The sequence below is a fragment of the Squalius cephalus genome (genome assembly GCF_949319135.1).
Source record: "Squalius cephalus genome assembly, chromosome: 14".
Lineage (NCBI taxonomy): Eukaryota > Metazoa > Chordata > Actinopteri > Cypriniformes > Leuciscidae > Squalius > Squalius cephalus.
Window position 1 is genome coordinate 6,285,807 of NC_137135.1, and position 14,937 is coordinate 6,300,743.

General features: G+C 40.4%; 1 protein-coding gene across 2 annotated transcripts in view; it reads right to left on the reverse strand.

The window, feature by feature from the left end:
* Positions 1-2,285: 2,285 nt before the first annotated feature.
* The window catches only part of thoc2 (THO complex 2), a 99,619-nt gene continuing 86,967 nt past the window's right edge, over positions 2,286-14,937 (reverse strand). For both annotated transcript variants that reach the window (XM_079892298.1, XM_079892297.1), the window contains exons 34-39: positions 6,584-6,712; positions 6,344-6,410; positions 6,063-6,202; positions 3,938-4,008; positions 3,792-3,837; positions 2,286-3,061 (exon numbers count right to left, since the gene is read on the reverse strand). In XM_079892298.1, the coding sequence (XP_079748424.1) occupies positions 3,810-3,837; positions 3,938-4,008; positions 6,063-6,202; positions 6,344-6,410; positions 6,584-6,712 (435 nt within the window). In that variant the 3' untranslated portion in view covers positions 2,286-3,061; positions 3,792-3,809. The remainder of the gene's footprint in view (positions 3,062-3,791; positions 3,838-3,937; positions 4,009-6,062; positions 6,203-6,343; positions 6,411-6,583; positions 6,713-14,937) is intronic.

Consider the following 14,937-nt stretch of genomic DNA (forward strand, 5'->3'; position numbering starts at 1 on the left):
CTGGTCCTGAGACTTTCACAGAATATATAGGTAAAAAAAAAAGGTAACATTCGGTCCATTTCTATTATTGATTGTTATCAGGATGTGAAGAGCATTTCAACCAGTGAGACAAAAAGTGTTTCTAAAAAACATTGCCTACCCTACCTTTAAATCAGAATAATATTTCTCTGCAGTTAATTGAAAATGAATTCTGCAGTCAAAATGAACAGACGGTTGAATGGTTTGTTGGATAGTCCAGGCACTTTCCCACCTCTGACGTGTTAAAACAAGCTATCCTCTTTGTGCGGCTCATGTTCTGTTAAACGCTTGGATAATAGACTTGGAAAACACTGATTAAACACAATGAAACACCATTTAGCTGAGACTGTACTCACAGTAGCACAGCCTTTATTGCCTTAATGAAACATTTTAGCTATTCAAAAGACCGCATAACTGGGTGTATGTTCACATTAAAATCTATTTCATGATATGGAAAGTGAATTTGAACATAATATGATCTCTTCATCATATACTCTGATGTATTTAGACACTAAGGCCACACTACAGTAATATCAAGCGTCTAACAATATCACAAGCAAAGGAAAACAGAAATAAAAGTGGGTTGTTACGTGTGAAAAGATAAAACAATAGATGTACTGTTCAAAACAAAGACAAAAATATTGGTTGTGAAATGCAAATGTTAGTGGATTATGAGGATATTTAAGGAGAAGTGACTTCATACATCCACTAAAACACTAGCTAGGGGGCATATCAGAAAACATATCACATAAACCCTGAACTATTACTCGAGGTTAGCTGGATCCGCAGTCTGGAGTCTGAAACCCATTCTCAGACGAGCACCGAATCCAGAGGTGCGTCACAATTCTCATACTTACGCACTATTCTGTGACGTTTTGTAGTATAAATAGTAAATCGCCCCCTATAACCTCATTCACTAATATAATGCACTTGAGGGAGTGAGTTAGTCCGTCCTTGCTGTTTAATAATCATTTGAAACTTAGCAAACCGGCAGCTCCAGCAGTGATGAAAAGATTTATCTTGAACTCGGTCATGTATAAACCTTAATTAAACAATTTAATAATCAGTTAAAAAGGAATTTATACCTGTATGATACGCTGTACCCACATTGGACCCGCGGTTTGGAAAATGGATGATTCAGTTACAGGCGCCATCTTCTGGCCAGACCCAGGAATTCATTCGTCGACTCTCACAGTGCATTATGGGTAATGTCTAGTGGTTGAGCGTACATCAGTTGTAGACTTATTGCAGTGCATTGTGGGATTGAATGAGTGCACTCAATAACAAGTGGTTTCAGACACCACTACAAATGGCTGTCCCTTCAAATAGTGCCCTGATTAAGGGTATAGGGGGTGATTTGGGACACATGCCATGCAGTGTGGAACGGGACGCTACGTGCGCTAGACGGTCACATCTACACAGCGAGGAGGGGGTTAACAGACTCTGATGTCAAATGACAAAATAACCTTATAGAATTTATACACTGCACAGTTGAGTACATAAGTACAGTGTATAAGTGCATTGTCATTTGGGACACAACTGTTTTCACCATGGAAACGGATGCTAAGAAGTCATTTATTTAATGGTGCTTTACATTGTTAGTGCATATCGCCACCTATAGGGCAGTTATGCAAAAGAAAAAAAAAATCAATCTAATGTTTTAACCTTTAATCATTTTTTATTACTGTGAAGAATTGTTTAATGCAAAAAAAAAAAAAAAAAATTTAAGTAGTTTTTTTATGTTAAGCCATTTTGCTTCCATATTTCTTGTAAGCGAGATATATCACATGTATTTTTATTATAGAAATACATTACATAGAAAATGTCTTTTTGACCTTTTGAGTGCAGATCCACGATGTGTCAGATGAGAATAAATAAGCGATTATGAGCTTAATCGCATTAGTTTGATCAGAGTATTGTTCACACGAGGTAAGGATGCCAAAATCCCATTGCAACGTATACAACCACACACATTCATTTCATAATCATTAATTGCCCATTCACACCACATTCAAAGTGAAAATCACACTTCACTGAGCAAGTGGCATCAAAACTGTTACACAAGCAGATGCACTAGCGCTGGATTTGACAGCTAAAGCAATGGCATTGAGACTGTGAAAGGTTTGTAGTGTATGTGGTGCTGATAAATCACGTGATAAATAAATGCCACAAGAAAATATGCATAATCTTCAGCAGTCAATGTCAAACTCGTGCAACGAATGCAGTTACTCACAAACTATCCAATAAAAAAAACACCACACACGTGATACACTAAGAAAACTATTTTATTTAGAAAAAGCAGACACTTTGTAGATTTCGCCAGATAAAAACTCCATTAAAGTAATTTGGAAAGTCATGAATTGCTTCCTTTTTTTTAGTCCACTTATTTACGGAGAACTCCAGCTTGCCATTCTTTATACAAATCTCTTAAAAACGTGATTGAACACACAAAGGAAATCAGGAGGCGTACAGTTGAAATGAAAGTAACAGGAAATATGTCTTATTACATGGAACCATTTTATTTCTGTATACATAATATACAAATAGAGCATTTGTACGGCTTCAAACACCTAGTCTAAATATCACGTGAGAATTAAAAAGGAAAAAAAGGTAGTATTCCGGCAACCAGAGTTTTCGTGTTTTGTTTTTTACTTAAAAGGAAGAAAAGAAAAAAAACAAACTAAGGAAAAGGAAGGTAATAGAGCGAGGTCATAAAAACGCAAGCATTTGAAAGTGACACCAATTCAACCTGAATCTGTTTGTGATGCAAGAAGCACATTGTGCTAAATATTTAAAGGAAACAAACTTTCAGTGAAGTACTGAAAATATCACAATAAAAATGGCAGATTAAAATACGAGCTACAACGTTTCTAGGCAAAACAACAGAAGTTTGGATGCAGGCAAAACTCGTCAGCGTGCGAGGCGTTCCTCTGTCCAGACGGAGATGGAGAAGCGGATCGAGACGCTGGCGGGGTGGAGAGAGCTCGGGAAGATGAGGGATTCTGCGGCCCGCAGCAGAGGAACGTCAGGTCCGGGGAAACGTCTGCATCATTCCAAAGCACAGCAAATCAGCACACGCTCTTTAACATATTCACTGACCCATCTCTCAACTCGAGAGAGGAAATTGCTAATAAAAAGGAACGTAGGGCTGCACGATATTGGATTTTTTTCTTTTTGATATTTAGCGATATTGAATCATTCTAGAATAACTGTGGTGATTTTGGAGGGGAGTGAATCTGCAAAGAAACTAATAAACTAATTACAAGCATAGATAAATAAAATAGAAGAAAGATACAATTGAAATAAGCAGTCTAATAAATCTAACCGTATTCAGGTACAGAAATTGAATAAACAAATGTAAAAGTCTTCACTGTATAAATGAAATATAATTCATTAAAACAACTGATCTTTGTTAAAGCTACAAGTCATTTTCTCTTTTGTTCACCATTGGTGACACAAACAGCTGCAGGTTCATTAGGCTGCTGTCCCTTTAAGACGAATGCACAGATCCAATATATTGTTTACAACACATAACGACTGTTTACGAGGATACTCGCAGAGACGGGCATTTTGGCGTTTAAGCTCAAAAGAAAGAGAAAGAGAACAGAATACGGCGTTCAAAAAAGCGCGCGAGTCCTCTCGCCTGACTCGACTTCTAAACACACTTTGACCTTATACTTGACATCAAACACCCTGATGTGCGACTATCGCGGATTGCGATGCTAAAACGATATATCGCGCAGCCCTAAAGGAACGTGTTCTCAAACGCTCACCTTGAGTGTCAGCATACATTATCTGTGCTTTTCTGATGATTTATGGGTAGTGAATGTTAAGGCAAACGCAGCGAGTTGATTGGCTCATCAGAACTACATCTCTACAGGTAACACACTGCTGTTGTGCTCAACGCATCAAAGGATATTGTTTCTTCTCTTCTTTAGCGCCAGTGCTGTCTCTCTTCTTTTCGGATTTCTCCTTGTCATGCCTGGATTCCTGTTCCCGTCAAACGGCACACGCCCAGAGGAAACACAAGAGCACAAGAGAAACGGTCTCATATCACACGGGATCGACAATTAACGCTTAAATGGTGCAAGAAGTCTTTTAGTGTTAAAAAAGGTGGTTTTTTTTGTGTGTGTGTTCAACCATTTCTAAAGTTTTGCTTTAGTCACAGGTTTCACCTCCTGATGAAAATGTCCTCTAAATGTGGTCAATATTTTGTCATAAATTTGTAAGCGTATTAGTAGTTGTGCTCTGAATTTGTGGTAATAACGCAATAAAACATGACAAATTGTGCCAACATGATTATTGGCCAGCCTGTTGTACCAAGAAATTATGAACGTGCAAAAACAAGAGAGAACCAATATAGATAAAAAAATGATATATTAATAACTGATTATGTTGTGGTCAATGTATGCTTTTTCAATGTAAAGCTTTTTGTATTTCTATGCATTTTTTTCACATAGTAAAATAAAACCTGTTATTGTAGTTTGCCTTTTTATGCCAAACAATTGTGTCAAATAAATTCCTTAACCAAGTTTAGTGTTTTGTTTTTTCCTTAATATTTAATACATTTGAAAAAAAAAAATATATATATATATATATATTTTCCTCATATTTTGATGGTTTAAGTGAAATTGTAGGGTCATTAAAAACAATCATTCCCTTTCGGACATGTACATTAAAAATGTATGAAAATTAATTTAAATGTTTCAAACAACAACAGCAAAAAAGATTTAAACAAAGTAAGAAACTATTCATGCAAACTGAGCTACTACTGAGTCCTGTTATTAACTTGACCCAGTTTAATGTTGTTCAGTAATTCAATGATGAGATTTAAGGCTCATTCACACCGAGAACCAGAACTACAAAGATAACCATAATGATAACTATAATTAGCGTCCACAACAAAGAACAATATCATTATTTTTAACTACGCGAGTGCTGCAGTTTCATTGCCTGCCACTTTAAATGCTCAATCATTTCATGAGAAATATCATGCAATATAATGCTCTGCGTTAGAGATCTGACAGCAGTGTTAAAGCCTGTTCACAGCAAGGATGATAATTGTAAAGATAATGATATAGTTCTAAAAATCATTCTAAATATAAAAGAATAGCAGAGTCCACAACAATAACGACAACGGCACAGAGAAACAATATCGTTGGAATCACCATCAGATTGATTTTTGAACAATAAAAACACTGACAGCCAATCAGAATCCATCGTGCTCTAGGATTCTGAGCCGGATGGATCATCTCTAGAATTGGCTGTAACACTGCTGTCAGATCTCTAACGCAGAGCATGATATTCTCCTCTCAAGGTGTGGCTCAGTCACTCAATGAATGTTTTTAGCACAATTTAGGCTCTATTAATGTCTGCAGCACAAACATGCAGGATAAGTCATAAGTAGGGCTGTAACAATATATCGTGTCACGATGTATCGCAATACAAAAATGCAACAATATATATTATGTATAGTTCAGCCAAAATAAAAATGAATGTGTGAGAAATAATTAAAGTTTTAGTGTCAGTGCTACATTAAACTACTATATATAATGTTGAATATAATGTAAAGGGGGAATATTTGTGAGTCCTGATAATGCCAAATGTCTGATGTTACCAGTAAAAAGTGTCCTACATTATTTTAAATACATCTAGTCAGTGAAAGAGTGCAAGCATATTCATATTTTATCTTCAGAATCGTTATTCTGGTGTCTCTATTGTCCTGTGCTTTGGGTTTCAGCACCAAGTCCAAGACTATTCATTTACACACACAATATAAAACCAAATTTAGCATTTTAATCAACAGTTATTTTTTGCTAACCTCTTATCATGTCTTGGAGTATCACAATAATATGGTATCGTGAGGTCAGTTTGTATCGAATCGTGACATGAGGGTCTCGTTACACCCCTCGTCATGTCAAGTTGAATATCTAGGGTTTGTTCAGTGCATTAATACCCCCAGCTACGAGCGACAGCAACAGTGATGCCGGACTTGGAAAAGGACGCTAGCGCGGGACAGATGTGTTTGTGGAGGTGTGACAGACCTTCTTTCCTCCTGAGGTCTTCTCGGGTTTGGCCAGATCGCCCTTGTCCTTGCTGGTGGACTTGGAGCGTTTGCCGTTGTCCTTGTCGTTGGCATTAGGCGATTCGGAGGGGCTGGCGCTCTTGCTGTGTTTGGAGGAGTCTGTATAAAGAGAGAGAGAGAGAGAGAGAGAGATAACAGGAGTCGGGACGCCACGGGATGGGCTTTCCGGTTCGCTAGCTCGCCTCTCCTGCTCTCGGCAGCGGGCAAAACAAATTTAAAAGATAGGCATTATCGACTCACTCATTCCATTCTCATCTTTGCGGCGCTTGGCTTCCTGGCTCATCTCGCGGTCGCTGTTCGCGTAGTCCTAGATGAAGAAGCGCAAATAAAAATAAAAACACACGCTTGTCGGTTTGACTTTTCACCTTTCACCAGGCATTCAATATCAGCTGTTTACTCAAACTCGTGCGTGTGTTGAGTGAAAACAGCTTTATAAATTCCCTGCACAAATCCCTTTTTTTAACCAACGGAAGCACTTACTCGTTTTCTCTCCTTCCGGTCTTCTTTCTTCTCCCTCTCTTTGGAGCGGTCCCTGGATTTGTCAGACTCTTTCTTCTCGTCGTCCTTCTCTTTGCTCTTGGACAGGACTGTGCTGTGGTTAGGATGGTGCTGAGGGTTGGATGAGAAGATAAACGAGGGGTTAACGCCTCAAAGGAAGAGAGCTACATCACTCACAGCGGTTTGCTGCCACTTCATTAGCATGCTCCATTAGAGCTGCGCTAGCCTTCCCATGAGCCTTCACACCTATCAGACACACCCACAGGAAGTCCAAGCACTCTATTAAAAGCTCAAGGTTCCTGCTGAACCCGTAGACGCAAGCCTTTCGCATGCCTCGCATCAGCGCAGCTCGAAACAAGCGTCAAACCTCCATGTGAAAAGTGTTATAGAGGGGTGATTTCATCAGGTTGCTCAGTTGCAGGAAAGAGGGAAGTAGTTCATCTTTTGATTTTGCATGCCGACAACAACCACATACTCATACATCATGCCAATACTGTCTCGAAATCAGTGGCTAGAGGACAAAAGGATGAAAGGAAAAACTGCTACTTGAGGAAAAAAAAATCTTCCTTTTGAGATGGTGGAACGTTTCTGAGAAACAAAGCAACGGAATTCTTTTGGAAAACAAAAAAAAGTGATCAAATGACAAGAGAACAAGATAAAGCAAGATTAACTAATTGTGTTGTAGTCATTCTTTCAACCTCAACATCAAAATCCCACACAGAGTCTGACCAGACTGAATGTTTGATGCAGATATCTAGAGCAGAGGTCCTCATTCAGGGGGACTCCGCAAACTTCATAGGAGGTCGACTAAAAAGTCATTTAGGGTGTGTTCACACTTGTAGTTCAGTTTGTTTTATTACATATATTGAGGCAGAACCGAACATCCGAAATAAATAATCCTAAATGAGTTTGTTGTATGAGCGCAGCTACATGTGATGGTATTTTAACCAGCTGAGAACTCGTGAAGAGCTTATAAAATGTGTAAATGAGTCAAAACAGCGACAGGAATCCCTCATCTCACACACACAAACACAGATCTGCTGTGAGGAGACGCGGTTCTGACGCCTGAACCGAACTGTGATGGGCAACATCACGACTATGACGAGAAAAATCAGGTCCTGCACCTTAAGATCCCATTTTTGGTTTGTTTACATGTCTTTGGTCCGTGTTGTGTTCATATTTCGTTTGGAAGTGGAGTGAGACTCATCTTTCCACCAGTCTCGGTCCGCTTGTTTGGTGGCACCAGGGTTCAGATGGCAGCGTTCACACTTATTCACATGAACCGCACTAACAGAGCAATCGCACCAGGGCTCGTTTTAATCCAACCAAACATGACAAGTGTGAACACGCCAGGTTATTATGCATATACTGAAATAATTGAATCACTTATACAAACGAAAATTCATATTTCCCCTTCCTCAGTGAATATTAATTCTTAAAGAACATGCAGTTCTTCTGGAAACTTCTGGAAATAAAAACTAGCGCTCCATTTAATACAAATACATAATGATTGACAACAGAATAACTGACAATACACAACCCTACCAAAAAAGTTGTAAAAAAAAGTTTAAAATATCCTATATCCTTAATACAGTATAGATGTACATTTCTAAAAAACACTCAAGTATCGTTTCCAAAGTCATTAAACGAATTTCAAAACAATCGCTTTGTCTTGTTATAATTAGTACATGCCCAATAGAGCCTCTTAACTGGCAAAAAACTGAACAGTCGATTAAGAGACATTTATTAATCATTGAATTAATTGTCCAAATATTTGTTAAATCGTTGTAATCATTAGATTCGCTGGTCGTCAAAATAATCAAAAGTTGATGTCAAAAGTTATAAGATATCCTATAACATTCTTAAATGTAAACTAGACAATTGATCTGCAGTTTGCTGACAGGTGGAGGTTAAAAATAAACGTGCTGTGAAGAGCGTCGTGCAAATGAATGAAGATGTGCTTTCAGTGTATAGTCTAATTTTATCCTTAAGACAACACAAGCTGCCAAACATATGAGACAGAAACTGAACTGCCCACGTCATGTCCAGCTCTGCGCAACTCCTCCTCAAAAGAGCTTTATAACATAATACAAAATTTAAAAAAACACGATAGCAAACTGTAACGCCGATCATTAGCAGCATATGCATGTTCCAGCTGGAACTGAGGCATACAGAACAAAGTTACTCAAATAGATGATTTCTTGAAAACAAGTCTTGCCAACAAAAGTGAATAAAAATATTAATAAAAATAAAAAAAGTACTTTATATGAAGCGTGTGGTATAGGTCCATGTAAGAGCCTCTGATTTGTAACAATAGTTGGTGGCATGTGTTAGTGTTTGGAAAATTGCCATTTCAGACTCTCCAAGCGATCCAAAGATGCTCTGCTGACAAGTGTGTGTGGGAGAGTGTGTGTCCTGCAGGCGCTTGTTACGCTTGTTCTTCACACGACCTGAGCATTCACTTTAAATCTTTACGAGTTTCCTGATCCCTCTCAGACTGCCTGAAGACTCTGAAAAGACCTTCCGAAGAAGTGATGTCTGGCTCGAGAAACAACCGTTCTGTCGAGTTCAATTAATCATTTATTCAATCACTAATCACACATGATGAATTTCCGGCATCATTACTCCAGTCTTCAGTCACATGATCCCTCAGAAATCATTCTAATATGATACTCCGTTTTTATCAATGTTGGAAACAGCTGTGCTGCTTAATATTTGTTTTTTTGAAACCTGTGATACTTTTTTAGGATTCATTGATGAAGTTAAAAAGAACAGCATTTATTCAAAACAGAAATCTTTTCTAACAACAGAAATCTTTACTATCAGGTTTGATCAGTTTAGTAACCTCGCTGAATCTAAAAAAAAAAAAAAAAGACTGACCCCAAACTTTTGAACTGTAGTTTAAATTGTTACAAAAAAAAATCTATTTTAAATAAAAGCTGTTCTTTTGTAACTTTTTATTCATCAAAGAATCCTGAAAAAAGTATCAAAGGTTATAACAATTATATTAAGCAGCACAACATTGATAAATCATCATATTAGAATGATTTCTGAAGGATCATGTGACACTGAAGACTGGAGTAATGATGCTGAAAATACAGCTTTGATCACAGGAATAAATTACAGTTAACTATAGTGGTGCACGATATATCGGCCGGCGATATAATATCGGCCGATATGGTCATTTTTTTTACACATCGGTATCGTTCCGATGTCAAAATAGGGCCGATGTGAACAGGCCGATAGTCATTCCTGTGTATTTGACGTGTGAAGTTGAAGATGAAGTTGAGATGCTGACTCGCGATCTTCGCAGTAGTGAACGCGCCTGAGAGAAATGCACATTTCATACAGATGACATAAGCAGAGAACAGTCTGTTTTCTTTCGTTTTGAATTGTTCTGTTTAAAAGTACACATTTCAAGCTTTCTATATATGTAGTTTCAGTTCATTTATGAGACAAGCTCCAGGTTCACGCGCTGGGGCCTCTGTGACGTGATTAAATATTTTCTATTTACTTCTTATTTTTTAAATCCAGGCAATGGTTGATGAAACATTGATCAAAATTAAGATGCAATTAATACAAAACGAAATAAAATTTAAAGACAGGCTTTGTGCTTTCTGTTTGAGGTTGCTGTGAAAGTTTTAAAGCGGTCTTTTAGTGCCGCTTTCAGAGCGCTCGCGTCCGTAACGGAGAACTGTCCCGTCCATAACACTGTTTTTTTTTTTTTTGTGAAATACATTTCTAAATAAATGCGACTTATAGTCCAGTGCGACTTATATGTTTTTTTCCTCTTCATGACGCATTTTTTGACTGATCGTTTTTTGACTCGTAGATATTCTAATATATTGCTTGATATTTGATACCCGTTCGAATTTGAGTGACAGCACGTGTGATTTGTGGATTAATGATAAGCGCGAGTCTGGAGAAACAGGCGTTTATTTATTCATTCTCAGTGTTGAGAAACGTAGCCTTCATGTGTTACGTTATTGTGTTAATAATAACTAAAGTGCCTAATTATGTTACATATTTATTTTGTATGAAAACTAGCGCGTTTGTTACTTATAGATTAAAAAGTACCGTTGTCTCAGTGCTGCGCTCTCTCTCTCTCACAAACACGGACGCGCGCACACAGAGAGAGAGAAGATAATTGTAAAATGAAAATTGACGGGCTAAGTTTAAATTTTGTTCTTGCTTGTTTTGTTTTTCTGTCAAAATGTCAGAAAGCATTTTGTATTATCCATCCGTTTTTAAAATTTGTTAAATGACGGATGTTTTACTGTTAACACAGCCCTCATTAACTTATTCTTGATATTATTTTTAGAATAAGTGATTCGTTATGCTATTATTGGACTCCTGTCTATTCATTGTCAACTGTTTTCTATAAATATGTTTCTATTGGCTAACATTTATTCAGCTAATGCCTGTTTAAAATGTGCAATGTTCAAACGCAAAGACAGCACGTCACAAATAGAAGCCAAATATCATATTTGGATATTGGAATAATAAATTAGTAGCCTATCTTAATTGTACACAATGTTCCTATGTTGTTGTTTTTTTATTTTTATTTTTTACTTTTTTTCTAGGGGTTTCTTAATTTTAGACAAGTTGACCAGCACACATTATATGCAATGCAATATAATGCATGTGTGTCGTCGTGCATTATATTATAAAAATATGTGTTTTGGAAAATAGCTCTTTATTTGATTATCATAAAAATGTGTTTTCAATACAGAGATATCGACATCGGTAAATATCGGTATCGGCCATAACAGCAATATTAATATCGGTTATCGGCCACAATTTTCACATCGGTGCATCACTAGTTTACTATATATTCACATAGAAAACCATTATTGTAAATTGTAATAACTAGTGCAGTGCCCGTGCAAAATCAGTTCATAGTTAAGAGCCAGTTTTAGCATTGAGATCAGGCTATGTTTGACTTGACTACTATCCAGTTAACAACCGATAAAACAACGCTAAGCACAACAAAGGAGAACACAAACAGCAAACTTGGTTGTTTCAATGATGAAAACTAAGGATGGCTTACACTGGAAAGATGGGGATTTGCCGTCATGATCGGTGAGAGGCGAGTTAAGCTCGTTTAAGCCTGTATAGCCTACATGAGCTATCCTGGGCAACTATTTAACATAGCATATTCAACATCACATAGTTACAGGCTAACTTCAGCGCATGACACAGTGATAACTTAGCATTGAGACCAGGCTGCGCTTGAGCTAACAGTTTGTGAATAGGCTAACACAAATGATGACCGTGAGAAAGACTGTGAACGCATTGAATAGGATATGTTTAGTTGGTGAATAGCATAGGCTACTATTACACAGTAGCGATAACGTTAAGTGCACCAGAGTAAAATATAATATTCAGAAGTGTACAGTGCAGCTGACTTAAAGATTCAGAGAGAGGGGGAGTGGCCAGTGTGAGAGGGGGAGTGGCCTCTGGTCCTGCGCTGTGCTCACTCAGTGTGTGTGTGTGAGAGGGGGAGTGGCCTCTGGTCCTGCGCTGTGCTCACTCAGTGTGTGTGTGTGAGAGGGGGAGTGGCCTCTGGTCCTGCGCTGTGCTCACTCAGTGTGTGTGTGTGAGAGGGGGAGTGGCCAGTGTGAGAGGGGGAGTGGCCTCTGGTCCTGCGCTGTGCTCACCCAGTGTGTGTGTGTGAGAGGGGGAGTGGCCTCTGGTCCTGCGCTGTGCTCACTCAGTGTGTGTGTGAGAGGGGGAGTGGCCTCTGGTCCTGCGCTGTGCTCACTCAGTGTGTGTGTGTGAGAGGGGGAGTGGCCAGTGTGAGAGGGGGAGTGGCCTCTGGTCCTGCGCTGTGCTCACCCAGTGTGTGTGTGTGAGAGGGGGAGTGGCCTCTGGTCCTGCGCTGTGCTCACTCAGTGTGTGTGTGAGAGGGGGAGTGGCCTCTGGTCCTGCGCTGTGCTCACTCAGTGTGTGTGTGTGAGAGGGGGAGTGGCCAGTGTAAGAGGGGGAGTGGCCTCTGGTCCTGCGCTGTGCTCACCCAGTGTGTGTGTGAGAGAGGGGGAGTGGTCTCTGGTCCTGCGCTGTGCTCACTCAGTGTGTGTGTGTGAGAGGGGGAGTGGCCAGTGTAAGAGGGGGAGTGGCCTCTGGTCCTGCGCTGTGCTCACTCAGTGTGTGTGTGAGAGAGGGGGAGTGGTCTCTGGTCCTGCGCTGTGCTCACTCAGTGTGTGTGTGTGAGAGGGGGAGTGGCCAGTGTAAGAGGGGGAGTGGCCTCTGGTCCTGCGCTGTGCTCACTCAGTGTGTGTGTGAGAGAGGGGGAGTGGTCTCTGGTCCTGCGCTGTGCTCACCCAGTGTGTGTGTGAGAGAGGGGGAGTGGTCTCTGGTCCTGCGCTGTGCTCACTCAGTGTGTGTGTGTGAGAGGGGGAGTGGCCAGTGTAAGAGGGGGAGTGGCCTCTGGTCCTGCGCTGTGCTCACTCAGTGTGTGTGTGAGAGGGGGAGTGGCCTCTGGTCCTGCGCTGTGCTCACTCAGTGTGTGTGTGTGAGAGGGGGAGTGGCCAGTGTAAGAGGGGGAGTGGCCTCTGGTCCTGCGCTGTGCTCACTCAGTGTGTGTGTGTGAGAGGGGGAGTGGCCTCTGGTCCTGCGCTGTGCTCACTCAGTGTGTGTGTGTGAGAGGGGGAGTTGTGTGTGTGAGAGGGGGAGTGGCCTCTGGTCCTGCGCTGTGCTCACCCAGTGTGTGTGTGAGAGAGGGGGAGTGGTCAGCGGCAAAAGCTGATAGGCTTGTTCGACTTCATGCAGCTCTGCGCAGACTGATCGGCGGCTGACTTGAAGCAGTGCATGCCGGTTAGAAATTTTGTCCGACTTAATACAGCGCCGACACCACGTGACTGTGACGTATACCATCATACCATCAAAGTACCGCGAGAGCGATTCGAGAGTAGCCGGAGAACTCAGCCAGCGCAGCTTCTCAAGAGCGGCTGCACGAGGGCTGATGACGAGACAGCTGTTCCACGATTGGCCGGATTCACCGCATGACAACGATCACGTGTGTTTCGTGTTTATTCAAACACCTTTAGTTCCTCTAAAGCTCACAAATCAGTTTTTTATAACAGTAAACACTCTTTTCATGTAGTTGCGATGTTATATTGTGTCATGTTTATCAAATTAAAACTGATTAAAACACGTAGACTCCACTTCATTGATAGTAGCTTATGTTGAACTTTATTCTTGTTCAAACAGACGCTGTATGAAGCAGTACATGCAGCTGTGGTAAAGTATGCAAACACCACGTGAGCGTCACCACGGGAACCAGAAAGTGTCCGACTTCACGTCTCCGTTTGCAGCTCCTCCCCGCCTGCACGCGGCTACTCTCGCCGATCGGTTACATCCAGCCGCAGCCGATGTCCAACACACCTATTGTGTGTGTGAGAGGGGGAGTGGCCTCTGGTCCAGCGCTGTGCTCACTTCAGTGTGTGTGTGTGTGAGAGGGGGAGTGGCCAGCGGCAAAAGCCAATGTGTGCTGCTTTTACCGATATATTTAACAATATCTTTTGCATTTCTAATCCAAACAACGTCAAACTTGAAACTGCACTTACACGAGCCCGTAGCACGACACCTGTCAAGTTTGAAATCCATCGGACTAATGGTGCGAGAGATATGCGAATAACAGACACACACACACACAGACAGACAGATGCTCCTGTAATTTATAGATAGATATTTCACAATATAACTGTTTTTCTGTATTTGTGATCAAATATATATATATATATATTTACTTGAAACTGCGGTTTTGTAGATTACTTGCATTCCAACCCTACATGGTCTTCTAACATGAAGACACTTACTTTTCCAACATCATAAATATACCTCCGCTCCAAACGGGTACGTCAGGAAATCTGGAGTGTGTTTCAACAACAGATTAATAACACAAACTCCCCGAGAAAGAACGACAGCAGAATTAATCACATGTATGAAAGCACTTCAACAACAGAATCTTAACTGACAACTGAATTACAAGACCATACACACAGCTGACACCATATCCTCCGAGAAACAACTGACTCCTGCAAGATAAAACCTGCGTCTTCAGGAAAACAACAGATCCTGCCAACACAGCTAAACACAGCTATACCACGACTCATATTCATATATATATCTATAGAGAGAGAGAGAGAGAGAGAGAGAGAGAGAGAGAGAGAGAGACAGATAGACAGACAGACAGAGCGAGAGAGAGAGAGAGAGAGAGAGAGAGAGAGAGAGAGAGAGAGAGCGAGAGAGAGAGAGAGAGAGAGAGAGAGAGAGAGAGAGAGAGAAACTAGCTTAAATCACAACAGCAGCAAAATATGTAACAGCCTGCCACA